We start from the raw sequence: 27597 nt of genomic DNA on the forward strand, positions 1-27597 counted from the left end.
ATATGACCTCATCCACAACGTTACCTTTCAGGAGGTCTACTCCTGAACCAATGGAAAAAACTTACCTAGAAGACAATGCCACAATCTCTGCAAAGCCTAAGAATCTTTTTCCAGAATGCGATCTCATGCAGATATTAGTAAATGGAATTTAAAATTAAAAGTATTTCTTTCAATATTTTTTCGAAAGTTAAAACTATGACAATTATACATGTATGTATGTATATATGTAGGGGTTTGTGTGTGTATATATATCTTCTTGTCACATTACCTAATTACTGCACAGGCCCAGGTGGGCTACTCAATAAATACACGTTACACAGAATTGAATTGGAACAAACACAGTAGAAATAAAATAATCTCCATATAAAATATCTCTTTAGACTGCAGATTAGAAGTATAAGCTTGGGTATTTTTTTAGATAAAATATGCTTTCTAGTTTTGATAAAAATACCTACATACGTGTCATTTACTTTTATCTAGTAGATTCTAGTTTATCACCATATAATAAAACTACAAAACTATCTCTGTGTGTTGATTGATGAGAATCTAGATTTTTTTTTAAGCTGCAGATTCTTCTTCATTGATATAGTATCCTGAACAGATTAAGGCTTGTCAAACTGTCATGTTAATACTGAGTTAAATTGTGTTTACGCTGTACCAGCTAATACTTTGTCACAACAAGTGTCAAAAAGGATTCAAGATGCTTCAAAGAGACAGCGACACCAAACAGATGCTCTACAAAAACCTACATTGATTACCTCACTCGAGAGTAATTTTGACAAAATGATGTGAAAACAGGCTATTCTGGTAGAGATATTTAATATATTAGGTGCTACTTTTAGCTGCAATCACAAATAAAGGGGAACAGATGACTCTACTATCATACAAAGTATTGTTTATGAAGTTATTTATTTCTGGTAAACACTGGGTCCTCCGCAAAGAGAATAAGGCATAGTGCTGACCAAGAAAACTAAGAGAAAATTCTGAAGCTAAACAAAGGATATTTATATTCAAAATAAAAAAACAGAATCAAATTAGATTATCACCATTCAGTGACCATCATAGTAATGATGGATTAAAGCATGAATCATCAATTGACGATAAAACAGCTGTGTGAAAGTTTGATGAGAAATATATATTTACATAGTCTCAAAGTATCTTTCCACAAGATACTTATTAATTAGAAAGGAAAATACAGTAACTTTACAGTGGAGAAATCTGGCAGGTGCCACCTAAACCAAGTGACCAAAGTTAACATCACCAGTAACAGTACAAATCAACATCATGTGCCTCTTGACAACATGGACAGAGAAGAATACAATGTCACTTCTATGATTTTTCTGCCAAAAATGTATAACCCAAATCACGAGGAAACATTGGACAAACCCAAATTGAGAGACATTCTACAAAATAACTGGCCTGCACTCTTCCAAAATGTCAAAGTTATGGAAGACAAAGAAAGACTGAGTAAATGTTCCAAATTAAAGGAGACTAAAGAGACTTGATATATAACATGTGATCTTGGATTTTCTTTTGCTCTAAAAGACATTATTAGGACAACTGTCAAAATATTAATCAGATTTGTAGATCACACAATAATATTTTTTAAATGTTAACTTACTGATTTTGAGGGTTGAACTGTGGTTATGCAAAAAAAAAAAAGTCCTTGTTTTTAGGAACTACACATTGAAGTATTCAGGGAAAAAGAGCCATCAATCAGGTCTGCAACTTATCCTCAAGTGGTTCAAAAAAATACATGTCTATATACATATTTGTATATGTGTGTATGTATGGATGAATGGATAGATACGTAGATGGACAGATGGAGGATGGATAGATAGGTAGATAGGTAGATGTAGGGAGGGAAGGAGGGATGGATGGATGATGGATCAAGGAAAGGAAGGAGAGTGGAAGGGAAGAAGGAAGGAATGAAAGGAGGAGGTGGAAGGGAGAGAACAAGAAAGAGAATATTAAAGCCAACGTGGCAAAATATTAACATTTGGGGAATCTTGGGCGAAAGGTATATGGGTATTCTTTGTATTAGTCTTAGAACTTTCCTGTATGTCTGAAATTATTTCAAAATAAAAAGTAAACTAAAAAAGAAAGTAGAACATATGTACATAAAGTATTTACTAAGAATTAAAAATAATAATAGACTATTAAGTACCTATTATGTGATAGAGATAGTTCTAGGTGCTATAGGGACTACACTAAGAAGAATGCACAAAATGCTTTTCTCCTTAAACTTACAGAGGAAAGAGGATTCATACAATAGAATAATCAAAGAACAGTTCAAAAGAGTCGATATATAATTAAATGCTGAAAATTACAGGTGTGCATAATTAATTCATAACAATTTTGAGCCACTGTTTAAGATTTAAAATAATGACAACCCATACCAAAAATATAAGATCTATCATCATTTCTGTTCTTACAAATATGATTGTAAATAATTTCTAAAGATACGCTTATGTGTGCATATAATTACACACAAGAATTCAGAGGCTGAAGACTTGGAAGCAACCTAAGTGCCCATCAAGGGACAAATGGATAAAGAAGATGTGGTATATATACACAATGGAATACTACTCAGCCATAAGAAACGATGAAATCCAGCCATTTGTGACAACACGGATGGACATTGAGGGTATCATGCAAAGTGAAATAAGTCAGAGGGAGAAGGTCAAATACTGTATGATCTCACTCATTAAGTAGTAGTAGATAACAACAACAAACAAATACATAGAGACAGAGATTGGATTGGTGGTTACCAGAGGGGAAGGGGGGAGGGAGGAGGGCGAAAGGGATAATTCCGCACATGTGTGTGATGATGGGTTGTACTTAGTATTTGGGTGGTGAACAGGAGAACATGATGTAATCCATGCAGCAATAGAAGTATAATGATGTACACGTGAAATTTATACAGTGTTATAAACCAATGTTTCTGCAATAAACAAAAAATTTAAAAAAAAATAAAAATGGAAAAAGAAAAAAAAAAAGAATTCAGAGGCCGAACATAATAAAATATTTACTGCTTCTAAAACTTCTACAATCACTTAGATTTGAAATGCAGGTAGTTTTTCCACCCAGAGTAAGATATCCAGAAAATGTTATTATAATAAAGTGGAAAATAGAAAAAATATTCTAATGCTGGTGAAAAAGAGAAAGGAAAAAAAATTAAAAAGAAATAGAAACAAATATACACTGCCAGCACAAACATTAGCTAACTATTCATACGTGTGACTTAACCATTTCCCACTAATCAAATGTCAACAACCCCAGATGAAGAAAATCCACTAAAATCTTTAATGGAAGCATTCATGGATAAATTTTAGCATAAGCAATTCTGTAAATAGAAGAGGTTAAATAGGAGAATCTGGCATCTCCTACATTCACACACTGAACAGAAGTAAAGCTGGAAAAGCCACCTTGGCCTTTGGCTGCCCCATTTCCCCAACTTGGGTTTGATCCTGCCCTGGGCAGAATATTATTTAACTAGTCACCGTACTAAGAAGATAGGTGATGTTCTTAAAAATGAAGTTCACCCTTCAGCTCACCCTTGAGGACACAGTTTAATTTTCTCTTTCCAAAGTTAAAGCTAGAGAAAATATCACTTTAGCCATTGAATAACTAAGCATTAATGTAAGCACAGCAAATAAGCCTACATAAGCAACAAGAGGCAAACAAGTGTGATTTAAGGTTCATGTACCTCAGATTCCTTATACAAGTGGAGGGGCCCAAGGTTTCACAAGCACTAGGGATAATGAATTTATTTACGATTACTTTGGGGGGTCAGAGGTTGAGTTAATTTTCAGTTCAATTTTTTTCCCCCTGGTCTAATCTCTTTAATTCCATATTTACTTTATTTATTTTTTTTTTTTTTTAAAGATTTTATTTATTCAGTTTTTCCCCCCAAAGCCCCAGTAGATAGTTGTATGTCATAGGTTCACATCCTTCTAGTTGCTGTACGTGGGACTCGGCCTCACGTTGGACGGAGAAGTGGTGCCTCGGGGCGCGCCTGGGATCCGAACCCGGGCCGCCAGCATCAGAGCGCACGCACTTAACCGCTAAGCCACGGAGCCGGCCCAATTCCATATTTACTTTAATTAGCTCTCATTTGAATTCTCTGATTTCGTAACGTGTGACTAATAATATTTCCACCATGTCCACTTTGTGCCAGTGTGTTTTGTATTAGGAAATTATATGGACTTAAGCTTATTTTACATGCAGATAGACACAGCATACATGGTTTCTCTTTACAACATTTCTCAAACAGCAGAATGAAAAGAATTAGACAGCTTGGGGTTTGAGTAATGACCTTGGACAGGTTACTTAACCATTTTTTGCCAAGCTGAAGAAAATAAAACGTTGACTAAAAAAGGCAAGAAGATAAGATCCAAGGGGAGAAGACGGGAGGCCTGAGAATGACACTCTCTCTCAACCTTCACCCCACTCCTGGGTCAAAACCATAAGAGGCAGCACAGAACCACCAAGATAGTTTTGGAAGGCCTCCAGGGCTGGATATCTTGAACCTCACGACCCAGCCCTAGCCTAGCCGAGAAGGCCCAATGGCACATCTGAGCCACTGCGCCCCCTATTGTCATGCAGGGAAAGCACCACAGCCTTTCTGAGCCCCCAAAGCCTTCTGAGGCTTTTTCCAGTGACATTAATGTTATTCCCAATCTGTACCTTAACCATTTTGAACTGCATTCACTCTTGTAGGCTCCTGGTATGTCATTTCTACATTTTTTCTATGCCTTGGAGAACAGACACCAATATCCTCCACCCACATACCCATTGAAAAACAACCCAGACACACCCAGCCATATACTATGTTTGCTTTTAAATTATCAATATTCTTTAATAGTAGATTACTAACTTAAAAAATAGTAAAATAAAATAAGCTTGTACTACTTCTCTGAGTATATCTTGTTTTTGTTTAGTCTTGAGTTTTGGAATCATGTTAACATTCTAGATATTCAAAAAATAAAATTAAATCATCAAGGATGCAGGGAGGATCCTAAAACTGAATGCAAACAAAAATAAATGAACCTAACTGTATTTAAAGTGAATAACATAACTATGCTGAGTTTAAAAAAAAAAAAACAGAGGAAGCTGGGAGAAGTCAAGATGGCGGCGTAAGCAGACTCACCTCCTCCCGTGGACACAGCCAATTTACAACTACTCGTTGAAAAATTACCCCTGAGACAGAACTGAAAACTGGATGAGAGGAACTCCTGCAACAACGGACAATCCTAATTGAGGTGGAAGAGGCAGAGACTCCCTTCTGGAGAGGAAAAACGCCATCTTCACCAGCCGCAGCGCCTCACGGCCGCCCGGGAGCACCCTAGAGGTCCGCAGCCCTCCCTGGAGGAGCGGGGCCCTGAGCCGGGGAGCACCCCCGCTGGGGGCATTTTGTGGACCCAGCACAATCGAGACGAGTGGCATAATATCTGACTTTGCCTGCTACTAAAACATTGGGGAGTACCCCCAGAAAAGCTGGTTCACAAAGAAATTAAAACTGGCTCTTAAAGGGCCCATGCGCAAACTCACCCATTTCAGAAAGCAACCTAAAATCACCAGAAAGAAAGGTGCACAGTGCTTTGGTGAAAAGAGTCTCACCTGATAGGCCCTGAGTGCATCTCGGTGAGAGGTGAGACCTCTCCAGTGACTGGGACATTGGCGGCAGCCATTGTTGTGGCCTGGTGTGGGCGTGCTGACACAGACGCCATTGGAGTTCTCCCTGGGGCCTGTTAGCCCAGGTCTGCCCCACCTACTAGAGCACCGATTTAATCCAGCTCAGCCAGGGCAGGTAGCCCACTTTAGAGACTGGCCCCACCCAACAACAAGCCCTCAGGCAACTTGTGGGCCTGCATAGATTGATGACTGGATTCTCTGCAGCCTGGCAACTGAGCCCACTTGACTGGGGCAGGGCGTGCATAAGGAGCGGGTGGAGAGTGTGGGTTGGTGGTGGAGTGTGTGGGGCTCCCGCCGTGGAGAGACTGGGTCCACTTCAGGAGGTCGGGGCGCGCACACGGGGCAGGACTGTGTTGACTGTGTGTGTGGACCTGTGGGCAGCAGGGCTTGTCAGCTGCAGAAGACTTGTGCTTCTCAGAGACCCAGATTGGGGGTTTGCCCCACCTTCCAAAGCCTGAAACAATTGGGTGCTCCTGTGCCTGAGGCCAGCCCCACCCAGCTGCAATCCTCAGAGAGCTGACAAGAGACCTAAAGGCTGGAGGCTTATAGCAATTGTAAGCCCCTGAGCCTAACAACCTGCCACACTGGGGGCCTACTCACTTAAAAGAAATACTGCAACACAAATGTGGTATTAAAACTTGCAGCCAACTGAGCTGGGGCTCCCCACACCTGATAAAGACTGAAGGGCCCACAACAACTACAAACAGCTGAGCATTACAACAGTTGACCAGGAGCATAACTCGGCCTACCTGGGGGCATACCGGGAGAGCAAACAGGCCACAACAGAAGGACACACGTAACCCACATAGGGGTCACCCAGGGAACATTGAGAACTGAGGGAAGCACACTGCAGGACTCCTAACGCATCACTTGTATAAGGTCACCTATCCAAGAGCAGGAGACGTAGCTACCTAATACGTAGACACAAGCACAGGGAAAGAGGCAAAATGAGGAGGCAAAGGAATACATCCAAGTAAAGGAACAGGACAAAACTCCAGAAAAGGAACTAAGTGAAACAGAAATGAGCAACCTACCCGACAGGGAGTTCAAACTAAGAGTGTTAAGGATGCTCACTGATGTGGGGAGAAGAATAGATGAACTCAGTGAGAATGTCAACAAAGAAATGGAAAATATAAAAAAGAACCAATCAGAAATGAAGAATACAATACTGGAAATGAAAAATTCGCTAGAGGGACTCAAAAGCAGAGTAGAGAATACAGAAGAATGGATCTGCAAGCTGGACGAAAGACTAGAAGAAATTACCCAAGGTGAACAGGTAAAAGAGACAACAATTAAAAAGAGTGAGGACAGTCTAAGGGACCTCTGGGACAACATCAAGTGCACTAACATCCGTGTTACAGGTGTCCCAGACGGAGAAGAGCGAGACAAAGGGGCAGAGAATCTATTTCAAGAAATAATAGATGAAAACTTCCCTAACCTAAGGAAGGAAGCAGACAGCCAGGTACAGGAAGCACAGAAAGCCCCAAACAAGATAAACCCAAAGAGGTCCACAACAAGACACATCATAATCAAAATGTCTAGAATTAAAGATAAAGAGAGAATCCTAAAAGCTGCCAGAGAAAGACAAGTTACATACAAAGGAAACCCCATAAGGCTATCAGCTAACTTTTCAGCAGAAACCTTACAGGCTAGAAGAGAGTGGCAAGATATATTTAAAATGATAAAAGGAAAAAACTTACAGCCAACAATACTCTACCCAGCAAGATTATCATTCAAAATGGAAGGAGAGATCAAAAATTTCCCAGACAAGCAAAAATTAAAGGACTTTGTCACCAAGAAACCAGTGCTACAAGAAATGTTAAAGGGACTGATTTAAGGGGAAAAGAGAAGACCACAAATACGAAAAATTATCTATTTCCATGATAAGAGAGCAATGGGTACAAATGCACAAAACAGAGGTTAGATATGATATCAAAAACATAAAATGAGGGAGGAGGGGAGTTAAAGAGTAGAGCTTTCAGACAGAGGTCAAACTAAAGAGACCATCAATTCTGTATAGAAGGAGAAAGGAACAGAGAAGGACTACTAAAACACTGAGAAAAAAAGTTAAAAAATGGCAGTAAGTACATACTTATCAATAGCTACTTTAAACGTCAATGGACTAAATGCCCCAATTAAAAGGCATAGGGTGGCTGATTGGATAAAACAACAAGATCCATATATATACTGCATACAAGAGACACACTTCAGACCTACAGACACTCACAAACTGAAAGTGAAGGGATGGAAAAAGATACTCCACGCATATGGCAATGAAAAGAAAACTGGGGTAGCAGTACTCATATCAGACAAAATAGACTTTAAAACAAAAACTCTAAAAAGAGACAAAGAAGGGCATTACATAATAATCAAGGGAACAATCCAACAAGAGGATATAACACTTGTAAATATCTACGCACCCAATGTAGGGGCACCTAAATATATAAAGCAATATTTACAGACATAAAAAGAGAAATAGACAGTAACACAATAATAGTAGGGGACTTTAATACTCCACTTACACCAATGGATAGATCATCCAAACAGAAAATCAATGAGGAAACATCGGCCTTAAATGACACACTAGAACAGATGGACCTAGTAGATATATACAGAGCATTCCATCCAAAAACCGAAGAATACACGTTCTTTTCAAAGGCACATGGAACATTCTCCAGGACTGATCACATATTAGGCCACAAAACAAGTCTCCATAAATTTAAGAAGACTGAAATAATACCAAGCATCTTTTCTGACCACAACAGTATGAAACTAGAAATCAACTATCGGAAGAAAATCAGAAAAGCCACAAATACATGGAGATTAAACAAAATGCTACTGAACGACGACTGGATCAATGAAGAAATCAAAGAAGAAATCAAAAAATACCTGGAGCCAAATGAAAATGAAAATACGACATGCCAGAATTTATGGGATACAGCAAAAGCAGTTCTAAGAGGGAAGTTTACAGCAATGCAGGCCTATCTCAACAAACAAGAAAAATCTCAAATAAACAATCTAACAATGCACCTAAAGGAACTGGAAAAAGAAGAACAAACAAAGCCCCAAATCAGTAAAAGAAGGGAAATAATAAAAATCAGAGCAGAAATAAATAGAGACTAAAAAAACAATAGAAAAAATTAGTAACACCAAGAGCTGGTTCTTTGAAAAGATAAACAAAATTGACAAAACTTTAGCTAGACTCACCAAGAAAAAAAGAGAGAAGGCTCAAATAAGTAAAATCAGAAATGAAAGAGGAGAAATTACAACAGACACCTCAGAAATACAAAAGATTATAAGAGAATACTATGAAAAGCTATATGCCAACCAATTCGACAATCTGGAAGAAATGGATAAATTCTTAGATTCATACAACCTTCCAAAACTGGATCAAGAAGAAGTAGAGAATTTGAATAGACCAATCACCAGTAAGGAGATCGAAACAGTTATCACAAACCTCCCCAAAAATAAAAGTCCAGGACCAGACGGCTTCCCTGGTGAATTTTTCCAAACATTCAAAGAAGACTTAATACCTATCCTTCTCAAACTCTTCCAAAAAATTGAGGAGGGGGGGAAGCTCCCTCACTCATTCTACGAAGCCGACATTACCCTAATACCAAAACCAGACAAGGACAACACAAAAAAAGAAAATTACAGGCCAATATCACTGCTGAACATCGATGCAAAAATCCTCAACAAAATACCAGCAAATCGCATACAACAATATGTTAAAAAGATTATACACCATGATGAAGTGGGATTAATTCCAGGCATGCAGGGATGGTTCAACATTTGCAAATCAATCAACGTAATACACCACATTAATAAAATGAAGAATAAAAATCACATGATCATCTCAATAGATGCAGAGAAAGCATTTGACAAGATACAGCATCCTTTTACAATAAAAACTCTGAATAAAATGGGGATAGAAGGAAAGTACCTCAACATAATAAAGGCCATATATGACAAACCCACAGCTAATATCATCCTCAATGGTGAAAAACTGAAAGCTATCCCTGTAAGAACAGGAACCAGACAAGGATGCCCACTGTCACCACTCCTATTTAACATAGTACTGGAAGTCCCAGCCAGAGCAATCAGGGAAGAAAAAGAAATAAAAGGGATCCAAATTGGAAAGGAAGAAGTGAAACTGTCACTATTTGCAGATGACATGATTTTATACATAGAAAACCCTAAAGAATCCACCAGAAAACTTTTAGAAGTAATAAACGAATACGGTAAAGTTGCAGGATACAAAATCAACATACAAAAATCAGTTGCATTTCTATACACTAACAACGAAGTAGCAGAAAGAGAAATTAAGAATACAATCCCATTTACAATTGCGACAAAAAGAATAAAATACCTAGGAATAAACTTAACCAAAGAGGTGAAAGTTCTGTACACTGAAAACTATAAAACATTGCTGAAAGAAATTGAAGAAGACACAAAGAAATGGAAAGATATTCCGTGCTCTTGGATTGGAAGAATTAACATAGTTAAGATGTCCATACTTCCTAAAACAATCTATAGATTCAATGCAATCCCTATCAAAGTTCCAACAACATTTTCCACAGAAATAGAACAAAGAATCCTAAAATTTATATAGAACAACAAAAGACCCCGAATAGCTAAAGGAACCCTGAGAAAAAAGAAGAAAGCTGGAGGTATCACACTCCCTGATTTCAAAATATACTACAAAGCTATAGTAACCAAAACAGCATGGTACTGGCACAAAAACAGACACACAGATCAATGGAATAGAATCAAAAGCCCAGAAATAAACCCACACATCTATGGACAGCTAATCTTTTGACAAAGGAGGCAAGAACATACAATGGAGAAAGAAAGTCTCTTCAACAAATGCTGTTGGGAAACCTGGATAGCCACATGCAAAAAAATGAAAGTAGACCCTTACCTTACACCATACATAAAAATTAACTCCAAATGGATTAAAGACTTGAATATAAGACCTGAAACTATGAAACTTCTAGAAGAAAACATAGGCAGTACACTCTTCGACATCGGTCTTAGCAACATATTTTCAAGCACCATGTCTGACCAGGCAAGAGAAGCAATAGAACAAATAAACAAATGGGACTACATCAAACTAAAAAGCTTCTGCACAGCAAAGGAAACCATCAACAAAACGAAAAGACAACCTAACAATTGGGAGAAGATATTTGCAAACCATACATCTGATAAGGGCTTAATCTCTAAAATATATAAAGAACTCATGCATCTCAACAACAGAAAAACTAACAACCCAATTAAAAAATGGGCAAAAGACCTGAACAGACATTTCTCCAAAGAAGATATACAGATGGCCAACAGACACATGAAAAGATGTTCAAAATCATTAACTATCAGGGAAATGCAAATCAAAACTACAATGAGATATCACCTCACGCCCGTCAGAATGGCTATAATTAACGACAGGAAACTACATGTGTTGGAGAGGATGTGGAGAGAAGGGAACTCTCATACACTACTGGTGGGAGTGCAAACTGGTGCAGCCACTATGGAAAACAGTATGGAGATTCCTCAAAAAGTCAAGGATAGAACTACCATATGATCCAGCTATTCCACTGCTGGGTATTTATCCAAAGAACTTGAAAACACCAATGCGTAAAGATACATGCACCCCTGTGTTCACTGCAGCATTATTCACAATAGCCAAGACTTGGAAGCAACCTAAGCGTCCATCAAGGGACAAATGGATAAAGAAGATGTGGTACATATATACAATAGAATACTACTCAGCCATAAGAAACGATGAAATCCAGCCATTTGTGACAACATGGATGGACATTGAGGGTATAATGCAAAGTGAAATAAGTCAGAGGGAGAAGGTCAAATACCGTATGATTTCCTTCATTCAGTAGTAGATAATAACAACAATAAACAAACACATAGAGACAGAGATTGGCTTGGTGGTTACCAGAGGGGAAGGGGGGAGGGAGGAGGGCCAAAGGGATAATTCAGCACATGTGTGTGGTGATGGGTTGTAATTAGTATTTGGGTGGTGAACATGATGTAATCTATGCAGCAATAGAAGTATAATGATATACACCTGATATTTATACAGTGTTATAAACCAATGTTACTGCAATAAACAAAAAATTAAAAAAAAAAAACAGAACTAATCCAAGTAACTTCTGAACATAGAACTTCAACTATTCTCAATGTAAAGAAAAATAAAAGAACTGCAAATAATCTTGAACTCTTCTTAGCAGGTTTGTTTTTCATAGTCGTCGTGTTTAGCAAACCTAAAACTATTTTTATGTGTATTGCAGGACTGATCAAGTGAGTAAATATATTAATATTTTTCTGTGGACCAGGCTTCTCATTGTGGAAGAAGGGAGACACAAAGAATGAGGGAAGGTAAGGAAGAATTGGGGGTGGGGGGGGAGCTATGTTGGAATTATAGGTATCAGTAAAAACTCAAGACTTTAAAATATATCTCCATCCTTTTAGCTGTATCTATGAGAGTGGGTAAGTATATGTATTTCCCAGCTCTGTCTGCTGAAAAGGTCAAGAAGCAAGGACATTCTAGCAGAGCAATGATCACAGATCTAGGATTTTAAATACTAGTCTCCACTAAAAGAACCAGTGCTCCTTGAAGAAATGGTTGATTCCAGTGCTAGAGCAGGGAAAGTAGAAGATGGACCTGGAACAGCCAATTATGCCAAAAAGTAATAAGGTACTAACAAAAATTATAAGAGCATGTCAAAAGGATGCAGGAAATAGCTTGAAAGAGTTCCTACTGGCCCTGGGGATAATTTGAGCATCAAAATAAATAAGAGCAGGAGGCACTTAATTATAGCAAAATGCTGATTAACAAATACAGAAGGAATGATAGGGTTTTTTAAAAAATCATAAATTCAGACATAAATTAGCCGCAATGGATACTAAATTTGGGGGTGGGAGAAGCTTGACGAGGAATAAGATATTTGTATAGTCTTAAAGTGTTTCCCCACATATTACTTATTAATTACAAAAGGAAAATAGTAATTATACACTGGAGAAAATGGATAATACTTTAAGGATCAATTTTAACATAATTAAATTTAATATCACCAATAACGGGTGAACAGACATCATGCACCTCCGGATGTGATGCCCTGAGGAGGACACATTATCACTCTTGAGGTACTCCAGCCAAAAACGCATATCCTAAACTCAGTCATGAGGAAACGTCAGATAAATCCAACTTGAAGGACATTCTGTAAAATAACTGGCCTAGATTCTTCAAAATTATCAATGTCTTAAAAGACAAAAAAAGGCTGAAATACTTTTCCAGATTAAAAAGAGACTAAAGAGATATGACAACTAAATTCAATACATGATCTAGACTGGAACCCGTATCAGAAAAAATTGCATGAAAGGCATTTATTGGGACAACGACTAAATTAGAATATAGAGCAGATCACAGTATTATGTCAATAATAAATTTCCTGAATTTAATAACTGTACTGTAGTTACATAAGACAATACCCCTATTTTTAAAGTTGCATGTTTTTAGTATTAAGAGTAAAGAGGACTAATGGATGAAACCTACTTTCAAATTATTCAGAAAAAAAAGCAATATTAATAGAGATCTATAAAGAGGAAAACTGATAAGGAAAATGTGTCAAAATACTAAAGATGGACAAAATCTGAGGGCTCTTCTTGCTATTTTTCTGTAAGTTTGAAATTATTCCAAAATAAAAAAATTGAAAAAGAGTTTATATTTTGAATTTAAAGTATAAATATCTACAACTAGTTTGTTTGGTTATTTTTTTTTTTTTTACCACTTTAAATGTTTCCATATTATAATTCAGACAAACTAAAGTCAAGCTATATCTAAACAGTTTATGATTTATGTTAGTGAAAGTAGCACTTTCAAGCAAATTACATGTGATTCATAAATGTCTACTCTTTTGCCTTCGTGATTTTCAAAATGATTAACCAAATATTTGATATTTTAATTAATTACATTCATATATTAAAGCATACTTTAGATAAAACTGGTAAACTTCTCTGAAAATGGAAAATACCTTATTCCACTTTCTTCTTAGTAATTATAAACATGGAAGTACCAAAAAGTTTTAAATTCCTGATAATTCCCCCATGGTTAATAGAAACATGCACCTCAATTTATGCTTGTTTTCAATTAAGCATTTATAAAAAAGCAAAACATATTGTTTACTGTTCTACTCTCTAGTTTATAAAATTATGCAAAATTCAAATTTATAACATTGAACAAGTCCACTCCACAAACTCTGAGTATTAATGATTTGTAATCTATTTAAAATCATATTCTCCAATGAAATAACTGTATGGAAAACAACTTCTCAATTGCTCAACAATGATAAGACTCATTGTCATTCAGTTGCACTACTAATGGGAATAAAGTAGGAATTAAAATCATAAAGCTGAGAGGCTGAAAATCTAGTTTTTAAAATAATTTGGGATTAACTTCACTAACATAAACCTCAAAGACACTGATTATAGAACTCAGAATTTCTCAGATTAATAAAAACACCATTGATCACCACTCATCATACTAAGCCTCTTCTCCTCTATATTCAGGAAGTTTGTGTTTCTAGGCTCTCCCAGACACAGAGGGTAACCTCCATTCTTTCCATCTGTCACATATTCTTTTTCTAGTTAACTATATTCCCTTCATGTCAAAGCAGTAGGAAGAGGCTGGAGGGTGGGGGACGGGTCTCATGTGCACCTCCACCATCTTTGAAATCTTCTAAATTCTAGGGCAAGAGTAGCAGTTAGCTGTCAAGGTTTGCTTGTGAGGGGAAAAGACGGATCATTCACAAACTTATTTCTTCATAAAAGAAAGGAAACCCAGATAGAATCACACTTGGAAAAAGAATTAAATTTGATAGTGTCATATACTGGCAAGGTCGCAAGGAAACTGGTCCTCGTCAAGCCCTGCTGCCTCTTGGTAGTGCAATTCTGCAGAATACAGTACAACTGAAAATGGGCATAGCTATGACCGACCATGTCCACCTCTAAATCTCCCTCGAAGGACACTCCCCCACACGTACAACTATTTACCAAAATATTGTTTGAAAAGCCAAAGAATACTGTGTAAATTCTCGGGTAGACACGTGAATATATAGATCTAAAAAGACACACATCAAACTCACAGCAGTGGTTAACTTCTGGGGATTATAGAGGGAGACCAGGAACGGAAACAGAAGCTTTATCTGGGATGTTCTAAAGTTTAAAAGAAAATGTATTCATGTATTACTTAAGTAATTAAAAATTAATTTTCAAAGATTAAAAAATGGATCAAGTTAAAAGTAAGTAAATCTAAGACAGAGATCAATTTGACTATAAAATGAAGGAAACTGAGCAACACTGATAATTAGGCTAATTTTGAATCACTAACATTTTTAATACATCAGAGCGATGGCCCAGAATCAGAGTCCAAATCTTGATCTTGCTGCATAGAATGAAACCTACTGATTCCTAAAGAGAGTTAACTATCTTATTTCCTCATCTACACTTAAAATTTCTAAGAAACCCACTTGGAAGAAAGGAAGGAGGAAGAAAAGGAGGGAGGGAGAAAGGGAAGGAAGTTTCCCCAAGTATTACATCTAACTTTGTTTGTCTTATGTCAAACTGCAATCTTGGATCATGTATAAGATTTGAGTGATGGGAAAAGGAACGCCAGCAGAAAATGCTCTCAAAAATCTTTGATTTAAAATAAAACCACAAAACAAGGGGGGAGAGGGACATTCTACTACAGAGACCTTGAGAATGCCAAACTCGAAAGAGTTGAAATATCAATTCTTTTTCAATAGACGACATGGAAACAACTCCCAAGTCTAGAGAAATACATTTAGGATATGTGGGCCGTTAGCAAGATGAAAGAATCCACTTGTTTATGTAATTTCCACTGACAGAAGATGGATACATTAATGTGCATCTTGCTCTGAACCTAATTAGAAAAACTTAAAGAATTGTTCTCTCACATAAGTAAATTTATTTCCTTAAATGCAAAAGAAAGTAGCACTAGGAAGAGACAAGAGGGCTAGCTATGTTGGCAAATTTTATATCTTCTATAAAAGGTGAGAGGTTTATTATCACATTTATGTCATATATTAGTTTGTAAGTTCTTCTGGTGGTTACCCCAGAGATTACAACATATACCCTTGACTTCTACAAGCTTAATGTTAATCCATACCTTTACTCTCTTTCCAGAAAGAACTTGGAAGACCTAAGTCCATTTAGCCCCTTTCAACTTAAATGCTATTGTTGTCATGCATTTTTAAAATATTACACATATTTTTAAAACTTAACAGGACATTATTACTATTGTTTTATATAGTCAGTGTTCATTTATCCACATATTTACCACTAGTTTTTCTGTTATCTGTGACTTACCAACTGGGATCATTTTCCTTCTGTCTAAAGAACACCCTTTAGAATTAAAACTGAGAGGATTGGTCACCAGCAGACCCACACTAAAAGAAATTCTAAAGGGTATTCTTGGGGCCGGCCCCGTGGCTTAGCGGTTAAGTGTGCACACTCCGCTGCTGGCGGCCCGGGGTTCGGATCCCGGGCATGCACCGACGCATGGCTTCTCCGGCCATGCTGAGGCTGCATCCCACATACAGCAACTAGAAGGATGTGCAGCTATGACATACAACTATCTACTGGGGCTTTGGGGGGAAATAAATAAATAAAATAAAATTAACAAAAAAAAAAAAAAAAGGGCCGGCCCTGTGGCTTCCGTGGCTTAGCGGTTAAGTGCGCACACTCTGCTGCTGGCGGCCCGGGTTCGGATCCCGGGCGCGCACCAACGCACCGCTTCTCCGGCCATGCTGAGGCTGTGTCCCACATGCAGCAACTAGAAGGATGTGCAACTATGACATACAACTATCTACTGGGGCTTTGGGGGGAAAAATAAATAAATAAAATTATAAAAAAAAAATAAAGGGTATTCTTCTTTTAGTGTGGGTCTCCTGGTGGCTAATCCTCTAAGTCTTTTTAGTCTGAAAATATCTTATTTCCTCTCTTTCTTCCGCTGTCCTGTTGAGAAGTCAGCTATCAGTCCAACCATTCTCCTATTAAAGTAATCTATCTTTTTTCTCTGGAGGATTTTCTGATTTTCTCTTCATCTTTGATTATCTGCTGTTTCACTATTATATGTCTAGGTGTGAATTTCTTTTTATTTATCCTGATTAGAATTCTTTCAGCCTCTTAGGTATGAACATTGATATCTTCTATCAATTCTGGAAATCTTTCAGCAATTATATCCTCAGATATTGCTTCTACCCCATTCTCTCTCTTCCTGTTCTTTTGAGTCACCAAATAAATATATGCCAGACATTTCTACTGATTTTTGTTCCTTTTGTGTTGTCTACTCATATGCCTGATCATCTCTGATTGCGGCTGGACATTGTATTTGAAAAATTATATGTAGAAGTAACTTGAAGTGTGGACGCTATTATTTTCCACAGAGGATTTCTGCTTGCTTCTTCCAGACTCCTGTGGCCCTAGAAGCCCCATCAAGCCAAGGTCCTCACTTAAGGTTTCCTGATTTACTTAAATGACAGGAATCCAGGATCCAAGCTGTGTGAGGGATACTTTGCTTCCAGTTCACCATTATTCCTAGAGTGAGGTTCAAAGCAGAGGATGAATACACCAGGATTCATGGATTCATACCAGAGTCCAACTTTTGTCACCCTAACCCCTTAAGGCCTTCAAAAGCCCTACTTCTCAGCCTCCTCTAGAGATAGCTCCAGGGGAAAAACAGTTACCCTCTCTGGTTTCTCAGCTTCTCTGAAATCTCAGCCCCAGTAATCACTCACTATCTTCCTATCTTTTTGATGCTTTTTATTTTATTATTAAAAATAAAAGATTTTATTTTTATACTTCATCTAACTTGTTTAGTTGTCTTCATTGGGAGAATTGGCCCCAATTACTGAGTCTGCCATTACTGGAAACATAAGAGTAAGTTTACTCAAAAACAGTCAAACGATTATACCAATAGTTATTGCCTTAGCCCAGCCTAACATTTGGATGTAACTAACATGTATCCAATTCTAAACAGATTCCGAATGCTCCCTCCTGAGCATTCACATAATAGCTTGATGATGAAGAGGTACCGACATAAATCCAACTTTTCTTTGGATTTAAAAGACCTGGTACATGTAAAGTTTTTAGAAGAGTGCCTGGTACACAGTAAGCACTCAATAAACATTAGCAAATACTATTATTACTATTTCCAAAATAAGTGAATCCTTACAGTATTTCCCCACAGTCTTACAAGTTACCACCACCATTCTTCATTCTAGTATTACTGTAAGAAATACTCCAGAAAACCAAAGTCACTCATACATTTAGCTATAAAAAAACACACAAAAACTTTAGACAGTATTCCTAAACTCCAGTTTTGAGGGTAGCTACAAGAAATACCAGTCAAAGCCACTGCAAACTGTGGACCTAATTATCAGACATGCATATTATTATTTACCCACTATGAACTTGTCATTTCTTACCACCTGAAAAGAGGGCACTGTAGATGCAACAGCAGATTGTTACACAGCTGTTCTGTGGTCACACATTTCACAAATGAAAAAGGAACTGCAAACATTCACTTAATGGAAGCTGCTTCACTGCGTGTAAGAAGCTGTGCCACATGCTGGGTGCCAAGCATTCCATCAGAAGTTTCTGTTTTAAAGCATGTGACCCATTTACATATTACATGTGGAAGTGATGATAACAAGAAGAACCTGTCTAGCTCTAAAAGGCAACTTATGAACCATCCACACTTTACGCTTAGAGAGAGCATCCCTGTATCACCCTGCACTGCTCTACGGGGGAGTGTCACCTGGACTGCAGCAAAACCAGGACAAAAAGCAATGCCCTTAGACCAGTCTGTAATCCACCCTGCAAAGCCTCTTAAAATAAGATATAGCATCACATTCATTTAAGAAATATTTACTGACACCTAGTTTTGGCCAGATACTTTGGTAAGAACTGGGTATTTAATGGTGAGCAAGATAACATGATCCTGGCCTCCCAGAATTTAGCCTAGTCATACAGAAGACAGAGAGAAATAAATGCATGACTATACTGCACGGTAGTAAGTACTATGATGGAGGAAGTACAGGGTACTGGGGGAGAATATAGGGAATGGGAGATCAGGAAAAGTATCCCAGGAAAATCACTTCTAAACCAAGACTTGAGAGATGAGCAAGAGCCAAGCAAAAATGAGAAAACAGAACATTCCAGAAACCACATGTATAGAGGCCTAGAAATAAGAGAAACCGTAAGGGTACATTCTGGCCAAGCAGAAGCAAAGGCTAAGCCTACTCGGTAGGGATGTCTCCATAAGCAGGGCAGGCAGGACTCCCACCTACGAAGGAAAACAAATCGGCATAAGGAAAAGTCAGCAGACACAGCAAACAAGAGAAAAAGCACACACACCCAAAGACTTGGAAATAACAGAACATTTTGAAAGATTCTAAATATATTCAAAGTCAATAAAAAGATAAAAGAAGGTATAAATACCACATGGCAAGAAGAATACAGAAAAAAATTGAACAAAGAAAACTGAAAATCAAATAGAACTTGTAGAAATGAAAAACAGAGTCACTGACATTCAAAATCCAATGCAAGACTTCTACTTTTAAAGCATTTATCTATGCTTCCTCCCCAAACCAAACTAAAAAGATAAGCACTTTGCATAAAGAGTAGTTAGTCCCAGATCTCCTTCTCCCACCCTAGCAGAATTCTGGAGGTTTACTCTCTGGGGAAACTGTCAGCAGAGGAGAGGGTTGCGGCCCATTCAAAGAGTTAGGTGAAAGTTATTTTAAAAAACACAGAGAGAACAGGAAGGCAGAAAATATACAAGAGAAACTTAAAACGACAAAACAAAACGATCCGGAAAGCAAATGATTAAGTGGTGACTGATTTTAAAGCCCCAAGGAAGCTGAAATCTAACCCTACCAGAATGGGCGTCGAAGGAGGGAGGGGAAGCCAGCAACCTGGAAAGGCTCCGGGCTTAGAGCTACATGAAGGCAGGAGTGGAGGATGGGGGACAGTAGGAGGACTAGTTGAGAGTTTGTATAAAGAGCAGTTAGTGCACCAGTATCCTCCTCCCGCCTCCCCCCCCACCCGCAGAAGTCTGGAGGTTTACTCCCCAGGGAGGAAGCCCAGCCCATTCACGGGGTTAAGACAGAGTCAGCTTAGGGCCGGCCCGTGGCTTGGTGGTTAAGTGCGCACGCTCCGCTGTTGGTGGCCTGGGTTCAGATCCCCAGCGTGCACCGACGCACGGCTTCTCCAGCCATGCTGAGGCCGCGTCCCACATACAGCAGCTAGAAGGATGTGCAGCTATGACATACAACTATCTACTGGGGCTTTGGGGGAATAAATAAATAAATAAATAAAATTATAAAAAAAAAAAAAAGAGAGAGTCAGCTTAACCATAAAACCGCTCCCTACTTAGCTACCAGAACGCTTAGCTACCAGCCCTGCCCAGGCAAGAGATTCAGAGATTTCTTTCTAGGGAGACTGGCCAACACAAGAGAAAATACCTCTCAGTTCTGACAGTTTATCATCCTTCAGTGAAAAAGCTGGCTTACCATCTCAGCACCCGGTGGTGAAGCCACTCAGCAAGCCCCGGCCCTTCACACAGAGCTTCCAATCGGCTGTGCCCTTAAACACAAAAGGAGAGCCGAATGCTGCCCAACATGTGACGAAAGCCTTGAACCTAAAAGATAAACACCGATACAAATATATAGGGAAAAAAGGAATGCTGACGTAATAGAGGCAATGAAGGGGACAGAAGAAAATTTTTAAAAATCAACAATAATTAATTAAGAGAAGAGAAAATATTTGCAATATATTGAAACAAGAACAAGAAGCTATAAAAAAAGAAACCTTCAATAAATTTAAAAGAGCTTTTCAAAATATAAAATATGATAATAGAAATAAAAATTCAATAGAAGGTTTGGAAGATAAAATTGAAAAAATCTACCAGAAAATAGGAAACATAACAATGTTATGGAAAATATGATCACAATTACAGATCAATCTAGGAGGTCCCAAAACTGCTCAAAGGACTTTGAAAAAGAAAGAGCAGAGAAAATGGTGAGGAAGACATTCTCACAGCAACAATGCAAGAAAACATTCCAGAACTGAGGCTCAGGGGTTTGTAGATGGAAAGGTCCCAAGTGAGGCTAGAAAAATAAACAGAAAGAGACTCAAACAAAGGCATATTATTGTTAAATTTCAGCATGCCAGGAACAAAGAAAAGTTCCTGAAAGCTTCAGAGAAAATAACAACAGAAATAAATGAGTAATTCTACTTTTTAAAAAAATAACCCTAAATCCAGAATAGGATTTTTATAGAAAAGTGCTCATCAGAGCATCCTTTATGAAACGGAAAATAAAAGAAATAACCTAAGGTCCAACTGTAAGGGAGACAGTTAAGGAAACTATGTTGTATACAACAATATAAAATCAGGACCCAAACTTGTATAAACAGGACACAGAAAGCATTAACCATCAAGTATAAGACTGATCAAGACTGATAAATTGAACTTCATCAAATTAATAATTCCTGATTATCAAAAGGCACTGTTAAGAGTAAAAGGCAAGCTACAGGGTGGAAGAAATTTACAATACAGATTTGATAAAAGATTCACATCCAGAATATACATAATTCCCATATAGATCAATAAGAAAAAGACAGACAAGTCAGTTGTATTAAATGGTCAAAAGACCTCAATAGGCACTTCACAAAAGAGGGTACCCAGGAGCCAGCCCCACGGCCTAGTGTTAAATTTGGCGTGCTCTGCTTCAGCAGCCTGGGTTCAGTTCCCAGGCGAGGACCTACACCATTTGTGGGAAGCCATACTGTGGCGGCAACCTACATACAAAATAGAGGAAGATTGGCACAGATGTTAGCTCAGGGCGAATCTTCCTCAAACAAAAAAAAAGGGGGGGTATCCAAATGGTCAATAAGCATATGGAAAGGTGCTTTTATTAGATTCCTATCACTGCTGTAACAGGAAATTACCACAAACTTGGTGACTTAAAACAACAGAAATGTATTATCTTACAGTTCCAGAAGTCAAGAGTTCAAAATGAGTCTCAATGGGTGAAAATTGACATATCCTCAATTCTGAAGGCTCTAGGGGAAAATCTGTTCCCTTGTTTTTTCCACCTTCTAGAGGCTGCCCACATTCCTTAACTAGTGGGCCCCTTCCATTTTCAAAATGAGCAATGGCCAGCCAAGTCCTTCTCACGCTGCGTCACTGCTTTCATCGTGACCTCTCCTTCTCTAACTCTTCCGTCACCCTTTTTCACTTATAAGAACCTTTACAACTACATTGACCCACTGGAATAATCCAGGACAATCGCCCCATTTTAAGAGCCTTAATTTATCACATTTATAACATCCCTTTTGCCATGTAAAGTCACATATTCACAGGTTCCAGGGATTAGGACATGGATATCTTTGGAGGGAAATTATTCTGATTACAACATGCTCAACTTTATTGATCATCAGAGAAAATCAAATTAAAGACACAATGTGCTAATACCCCTGAGGATGGCTAAAACCGAAAAAGAGAGACAATACTAAGAGTCAGCAAGAATGTGTAGGACCAGAACTCTCACACATTGTTGGTGCATAAATTAATACAACCACTTGGGGAAACTGTTTAGTAGTATATCATTTAAAGCTAAACATTTGCATTCCCTATGATCTAGATACATACGAATAGAAAAGCAAACATTCTTCCTCCAAAAGACATGTATAAAAATATTTAGAGAAGCAATATTTATAGTAGCACCAAACTGGAAACAACCCAAATGTCCAATAGTGAACAGAGAAAATTTATTCACATAATAGAATACTCTACAGCAATGAAAAAGAATGCACTACTTCTACATGCAACAACATGCATGAATTTCATAGACAGACTGGTGAGCAAGTCAAACCCCACACAAAAGAGCACATACTGTATGATTCAATTTATATAAAGTTCCCCATCAGGTAAAACTTATCTATGTAAGAAGTCAGAATAGTGGTTATCTTCGAGAGGGGATAATGACTGGCAGGTGGCAGGTGAGAGGTTCTGGAGTGCAGTAATGTTATATTTCTTGATCTATGTGGTAGCTATATAAGTGTATTCACTTAGCTAAATTTAATCAAGCTGAACACTGACAATTTGTATGCTTTTTTGTATATGTATACTTGAATTTTAAAGTCTACAAAAATGTAAACAGAGATTTGGTGTCCAACTATGGACAATTTTTTCTTTCTGGTCTTATTTTCAAAATTTTGTTTAATGAGCATATATAGATACTATAAAGGGGAAAAAGCAACTTTTAAAAAATAGCTGAACTGAGACTCTGAGGTTCCCAACAAATCTAAGTACAGTGTGTAATTTAAACACAGTGTAACTGAAAAACATCGGGTTGCTAGACATGCTGAAAATGATGACCTAGAATGAACTCAGCCTTAAGGTGGGGAAGAAGAATTAAACTTTTGGAAGCCTAAGCTGCAAATAGAGGATGTTTGAGTTTACCTTCAAAATAGTTAACCCTGTGATATACAAATTTTTAAAGCATTTCAGGTATCCTTATGAACCCAAAGTTCTATTACCCTTATTTCTTGCAACTTGATTTTAAAACTTCATCCTTTTTTTGATACTCTCTTACTGCCTTAATTTTCAGAAAGCAAATTGAAAGGCACTTATTAGCCAAAAAGTAACAATAAATGGCACATATATATTTGCATGATCAACCAGAAAAACTTTTAGGCTACTTGTGCCAACATGGAATAACATATTCTGTCTGAACTGCAAAATAAATTTAAACATAAGCTCATAAAATAACATCAGTGATTTTTAAAAATGAATCTACGGTTTAATAAGGATATGGGGGATGGGGATGGGGGATGTTACGGGGTGTTGCACAGCATTTGTCCTTTCTTTTGTAAATTTCTCTTTCTTTAAACCTAATCCTACTTTTTTCTTTTTCTAGAAGTAGAAGCTCTAATTTAATCCTCTCTGTTCCCTTGTGTTTTGCATACAATAACTAAAGTTCCTTGTGAACCTTCTTTTCAGTATTCTAAAGGAAATCTTCTATTCAGAAGCTTCCATTTTGTCTATACTCCATTAGAGCCCTCCGAGATAAGAACAAGCTCATGCCCAAATTCCTTTATATTTTTTATATTTCTCAGGCATTAAACCAAGGAAGTGATCCCTGTCCTCCACACCAGTAGCAGGTTTCATATTCGCTATTTAACATGCCCCACATCATTCTGCTCTTTGCCCAAGTAAATTGTCTTTGTCACCACAAAAATGGCTCTGATTCTCAATCTAAAAAGATATTGGAGAGGTGACCACCCCATTCAAAAAATAACAAACAGGGATCTATTGCTCCCTGCATTCATCTATTCTCTGAATGATACTTCAAGCTCAATGCCCTATCATTTTCCAGGCTTTCTTGTGACTACCACTTTGAAATATCTGTTGTTTTAGAAAGCCCAACATTTCTTTCTCCTTCCGGTAATAACATTTCTCCCCTTTTGTAGGAATTAATCTCTCCCCATCCCACGTGGCTCTGGAAGAACTGCCAATCACAATTCCTTACACTGGCTAGACAACCATAATACCTGATTCTTGTTTATAATGATAGGTAGGGCCAAAGGATGGGCACATGACCCATGCAAGGCCAATCAGAGTGTGTTTCTCTATAATTTTATAACCTGGTGCTGGAAAAGCTCCCTGTTTCCTCGGAGGTCTCTAGCTGAGAGGCTGGAAACCTGCAGCCATCCACAGCCATGGCATCACTATGCTGCCCACCCCCACTGCTTGAAAAACATCTATCAGCATAAGGAGAGAAAGAGGCCAATGGCTAGAGAGAAACTCAGCAAGAGATGGAAAAAGAGTCTATGAGAGCACTGACAATGTCATTTGAGTCCCTGTAGGCCCTGACGTCAGCACCAATCTGGAACTTTCCAACGATATAAGCCACTAAATTCCTTTGTTTCCTCAGGCCAATTTAAATTAGATTCTGTTACCCTGAACCGAAAGTCTTAAAACCCCAAAAACCTGCAGTGATGGTGATGCCAACTGCTAGCTGGTCTCATCAACTCCTTATGGCTTACCAGAGGAGCAAGTATCTCAGGGTGTGGACTGACTGGTGAATAAGTGGCCGTGGAGCCATTCTGAATGGTAGATTTCTAGGTTAACCAGTCCAGGTCTAAAAGTCCCAGGAGCCAAGGATTACCAGTCTGCATGTTACCTGAGTTGTCTCTGCGTCACATCCAGAAGCCAGACACTGGGCTCTTAGGCTGGGCAGCCAGGCTGAGGGGATGTGGTGCACAGTGAGCCGTGGACAGCCTCGGAGCTCACCACAGCAGGCCCTGCTTGGTGCTGAAGTGTAGTATTTCTGTCATAACCAATGTCTTTTCTGTGTAAAGTAACTGACCCCCTCCCCCGACCTCCCTTGATCAAGAGACAGGTGATGGGGATTGTTGCCTTTGCTTTCAGCAGATCTATCAAGAAAAAAAGTTGGGCCGGCCCTGTGGCTTGGTGGTTAAGTGCGCGCGCTGCAATGCTGGCGGCCCGGGTTCGGATCCCGGGTGCGCATCGAGGCACCACTTCTCCGTTCATCCTGGGGCCGAGTCCCACATGCAGCAACTAGAAGGATGTGCAGCTACGACACACAACTATCCACTGGGGCTTTGGGGGGAAAAAATAAAATAAATAAAATCTTTAAAAAAAAAAAGAAAAAAAGTTGATCTGGACCTAGAACCAAGCAGAAGTTCCTAGAAGAGATCTGGATTTTTCAATAGGGACCACTCTGAGAGCCATGAATGGATATACCTCAGTGGGTATTCATATTAAATTCATGTTATTATTTTTCTTTGGAAAATATCACTGATTCTCACCATCAGACGACAATAACTGAGTGACAAAAACAGCCCAGGCAATTGGGTATCCTGGGGCCTGGGGTGAGAGAGGCCTGGGTTCGAATCCCAGCTTGACAGTTATTAGCTATTGTCCTCAGGCAAATTACTTAAATTCTCCAGGCTTCAGTTTCTTCTTTAGTAAAAGAGTAATCAGAGCATCTACCTTAAGGACTTACTATGAGGAGTAAATAACGTAATGTACACAAGACGCTCAGAAAAGTATAATAATATATTATTAATCAATGAAGTACACATACAAAATGTTGATTTTTATCTTCTCTCTGCATCAACAATTTATATTATTAGAACCATTCTACAGACAATATAATAAAATAAATCCTTATTTATAATATTATGATAGCAATGAAACTATCACATATGAAATCATCAAGCCAAAGATATTTGAATATAATATTTATTATTAAACATTTCAACAGAATCTATTTCTGTGAGTCTTCACATACAAAGATGTAGGCAACACCATTAAAAGGACGAAGATTATAAAATTCCCACATTCCTTCTGACCTCAGGGGAGTTAAAATTAATCTGATACCAACCAGATCAGCAGAAGCTGTAGAAGAATGTCACTCTTCTACACGTACACTGGTATATCTCTTCTTAGAAAGCAGTTTGTCAGTATCTATCACAATATAAAATGTACACATTCTTTTACCCTGGCCATTCTACTTCTAGAAATATCAGCTACATAAATATCCACACATACACTCTAGAAAGCACATATCAGAATGTCTGCTACAGTATTGCTTATAATAGTGGACAAAGTGCCCACCAATAGGAATGCTGAGACACAAAACAGAGACTGAGCTGACAAACTATTCTTCCAATAGCCACATGTAGGTAAACACTGGCCTCTGAGTCAATTCAAGTCAACAAAAAATTCATTGAGTGTCTTCCCCATCTAGGTCTGGTGTTGGCGATGTGGGGACAACAGTGAACAAGACAGACTCTGGCCCTTTAGCTAGAAGAAGAAAACCCCAAACCAGATTCCATTTTCTCCCAATCCAGGTAGGTTCTTATAAGATTGCTTTTAATAACATTCATGATTTTTAGTTTATAACTTCAACTAAGGATCATTTAAAAATTATGCCCACTAAAAGCACTGGGGCAACTTCTGCATGGAAAGGAAATAAATCTTTATTGAGTCTTTCTTTGGCACCATATAATCATAGTTTTGATAATTTCCTATGTCATCTTACTGTTTATTTCTCCTGAGTTTTCTGTCAAATAGCTGTAATTTCTTTTTGGTGTCTTGCCAAAAATCAATAAACAATTTTACCCTTTACAATTTTTGTAATAAATCACACTAAAAGGTATCGGTTTCCTCCAGAATTACTGGAACACCTTGCACATATTAAAGGGAAATTTTCTTAACCTATAAATCATAAAAAATATAACCAGATATAAAATTAGGATGAGTAATAATGGCTCAGTTCTGTAATCCAAGTATTAATATAAAGTAGTAATCCTAGGTAAATTTCTATAATATAGTTATGAATAAACAAGATTAAAACAAGTATACTAATAGAACCAAGAAGTGTTTAACATTCTTCCACACATACTCCAAAGGGTTTTTTTTTTCATAATTTTACATATCTCAAGGATAAATAGCATGCCAAAAAATCAATCATGCTAATTAGTATCGTAGTTTTGCTTAGAGCCCAAATAAAACAAAACAAAGAGCCTGAAATAAATTTACTAAGTTCTAAATCTCCTTACAATTACCATTTTTCATTGCTATTTTAGTCCTAAATGAGAATTAAGTTCATTCCTTATGTAGGCTTCAGACATACATGCTAGTTTTCTCACAGCTTAGTGATAAGCAAGGTTATAGCAGAAATGTATAGAGAGTCAACAATTTCGTTTTCTGTCATTTCACAAATATTTGTTTAGTTCCTTTATCAGGGTTTTTGGAATCCCCAAACAAGGCTC

General features: G+C 37.9%; 1 protein-coding gene across 6 annotated transcripts in view; it reads right to left on the reverse strand.

Annotated features, from left to right (window-relative positions):
- EML6 (EMAP like 6) overlaps window positions 1–27597 on the reverse strand; it is a 267083-nt gene that overhangs the window by 218412 nt on the left and 21074 nt on the right. Inside the window, exon 1 of one of the 6 annotated variants that reach the window (XM_087436764.1) lies at window positions 5623–5771. The exons of the other annotated variants lie outside the window; for them this stretch is intronic. Within the exon in view, the coding sequence (XP_087292890.1) occupies window positions 5623–5732 (110 nt within the window). The 5' untranslated portion in view covers window positions 5733–5771. Of the gene's footprint in view, window positions 1–5622; window positions 5772–27597 lie in introns of those variants that run through there. 6 annotated transcript variants of the gene reach the window in all.

The sequence above is a fragment of the Ceratotherium simum genome, chromosome 11 (assembly GCF_057802395.1).
Source record: "Ceratotherium simum simum isolate JZ-2026a chromosome 11, ASM5780239v1, whole genome shotgun sequence".
NCBI lineage: Eukaryota > Metazoa > Chordata > Mammalia > Perissodactyla > Rhinocerotidae > Ceratotherium > Ceratotherium simum.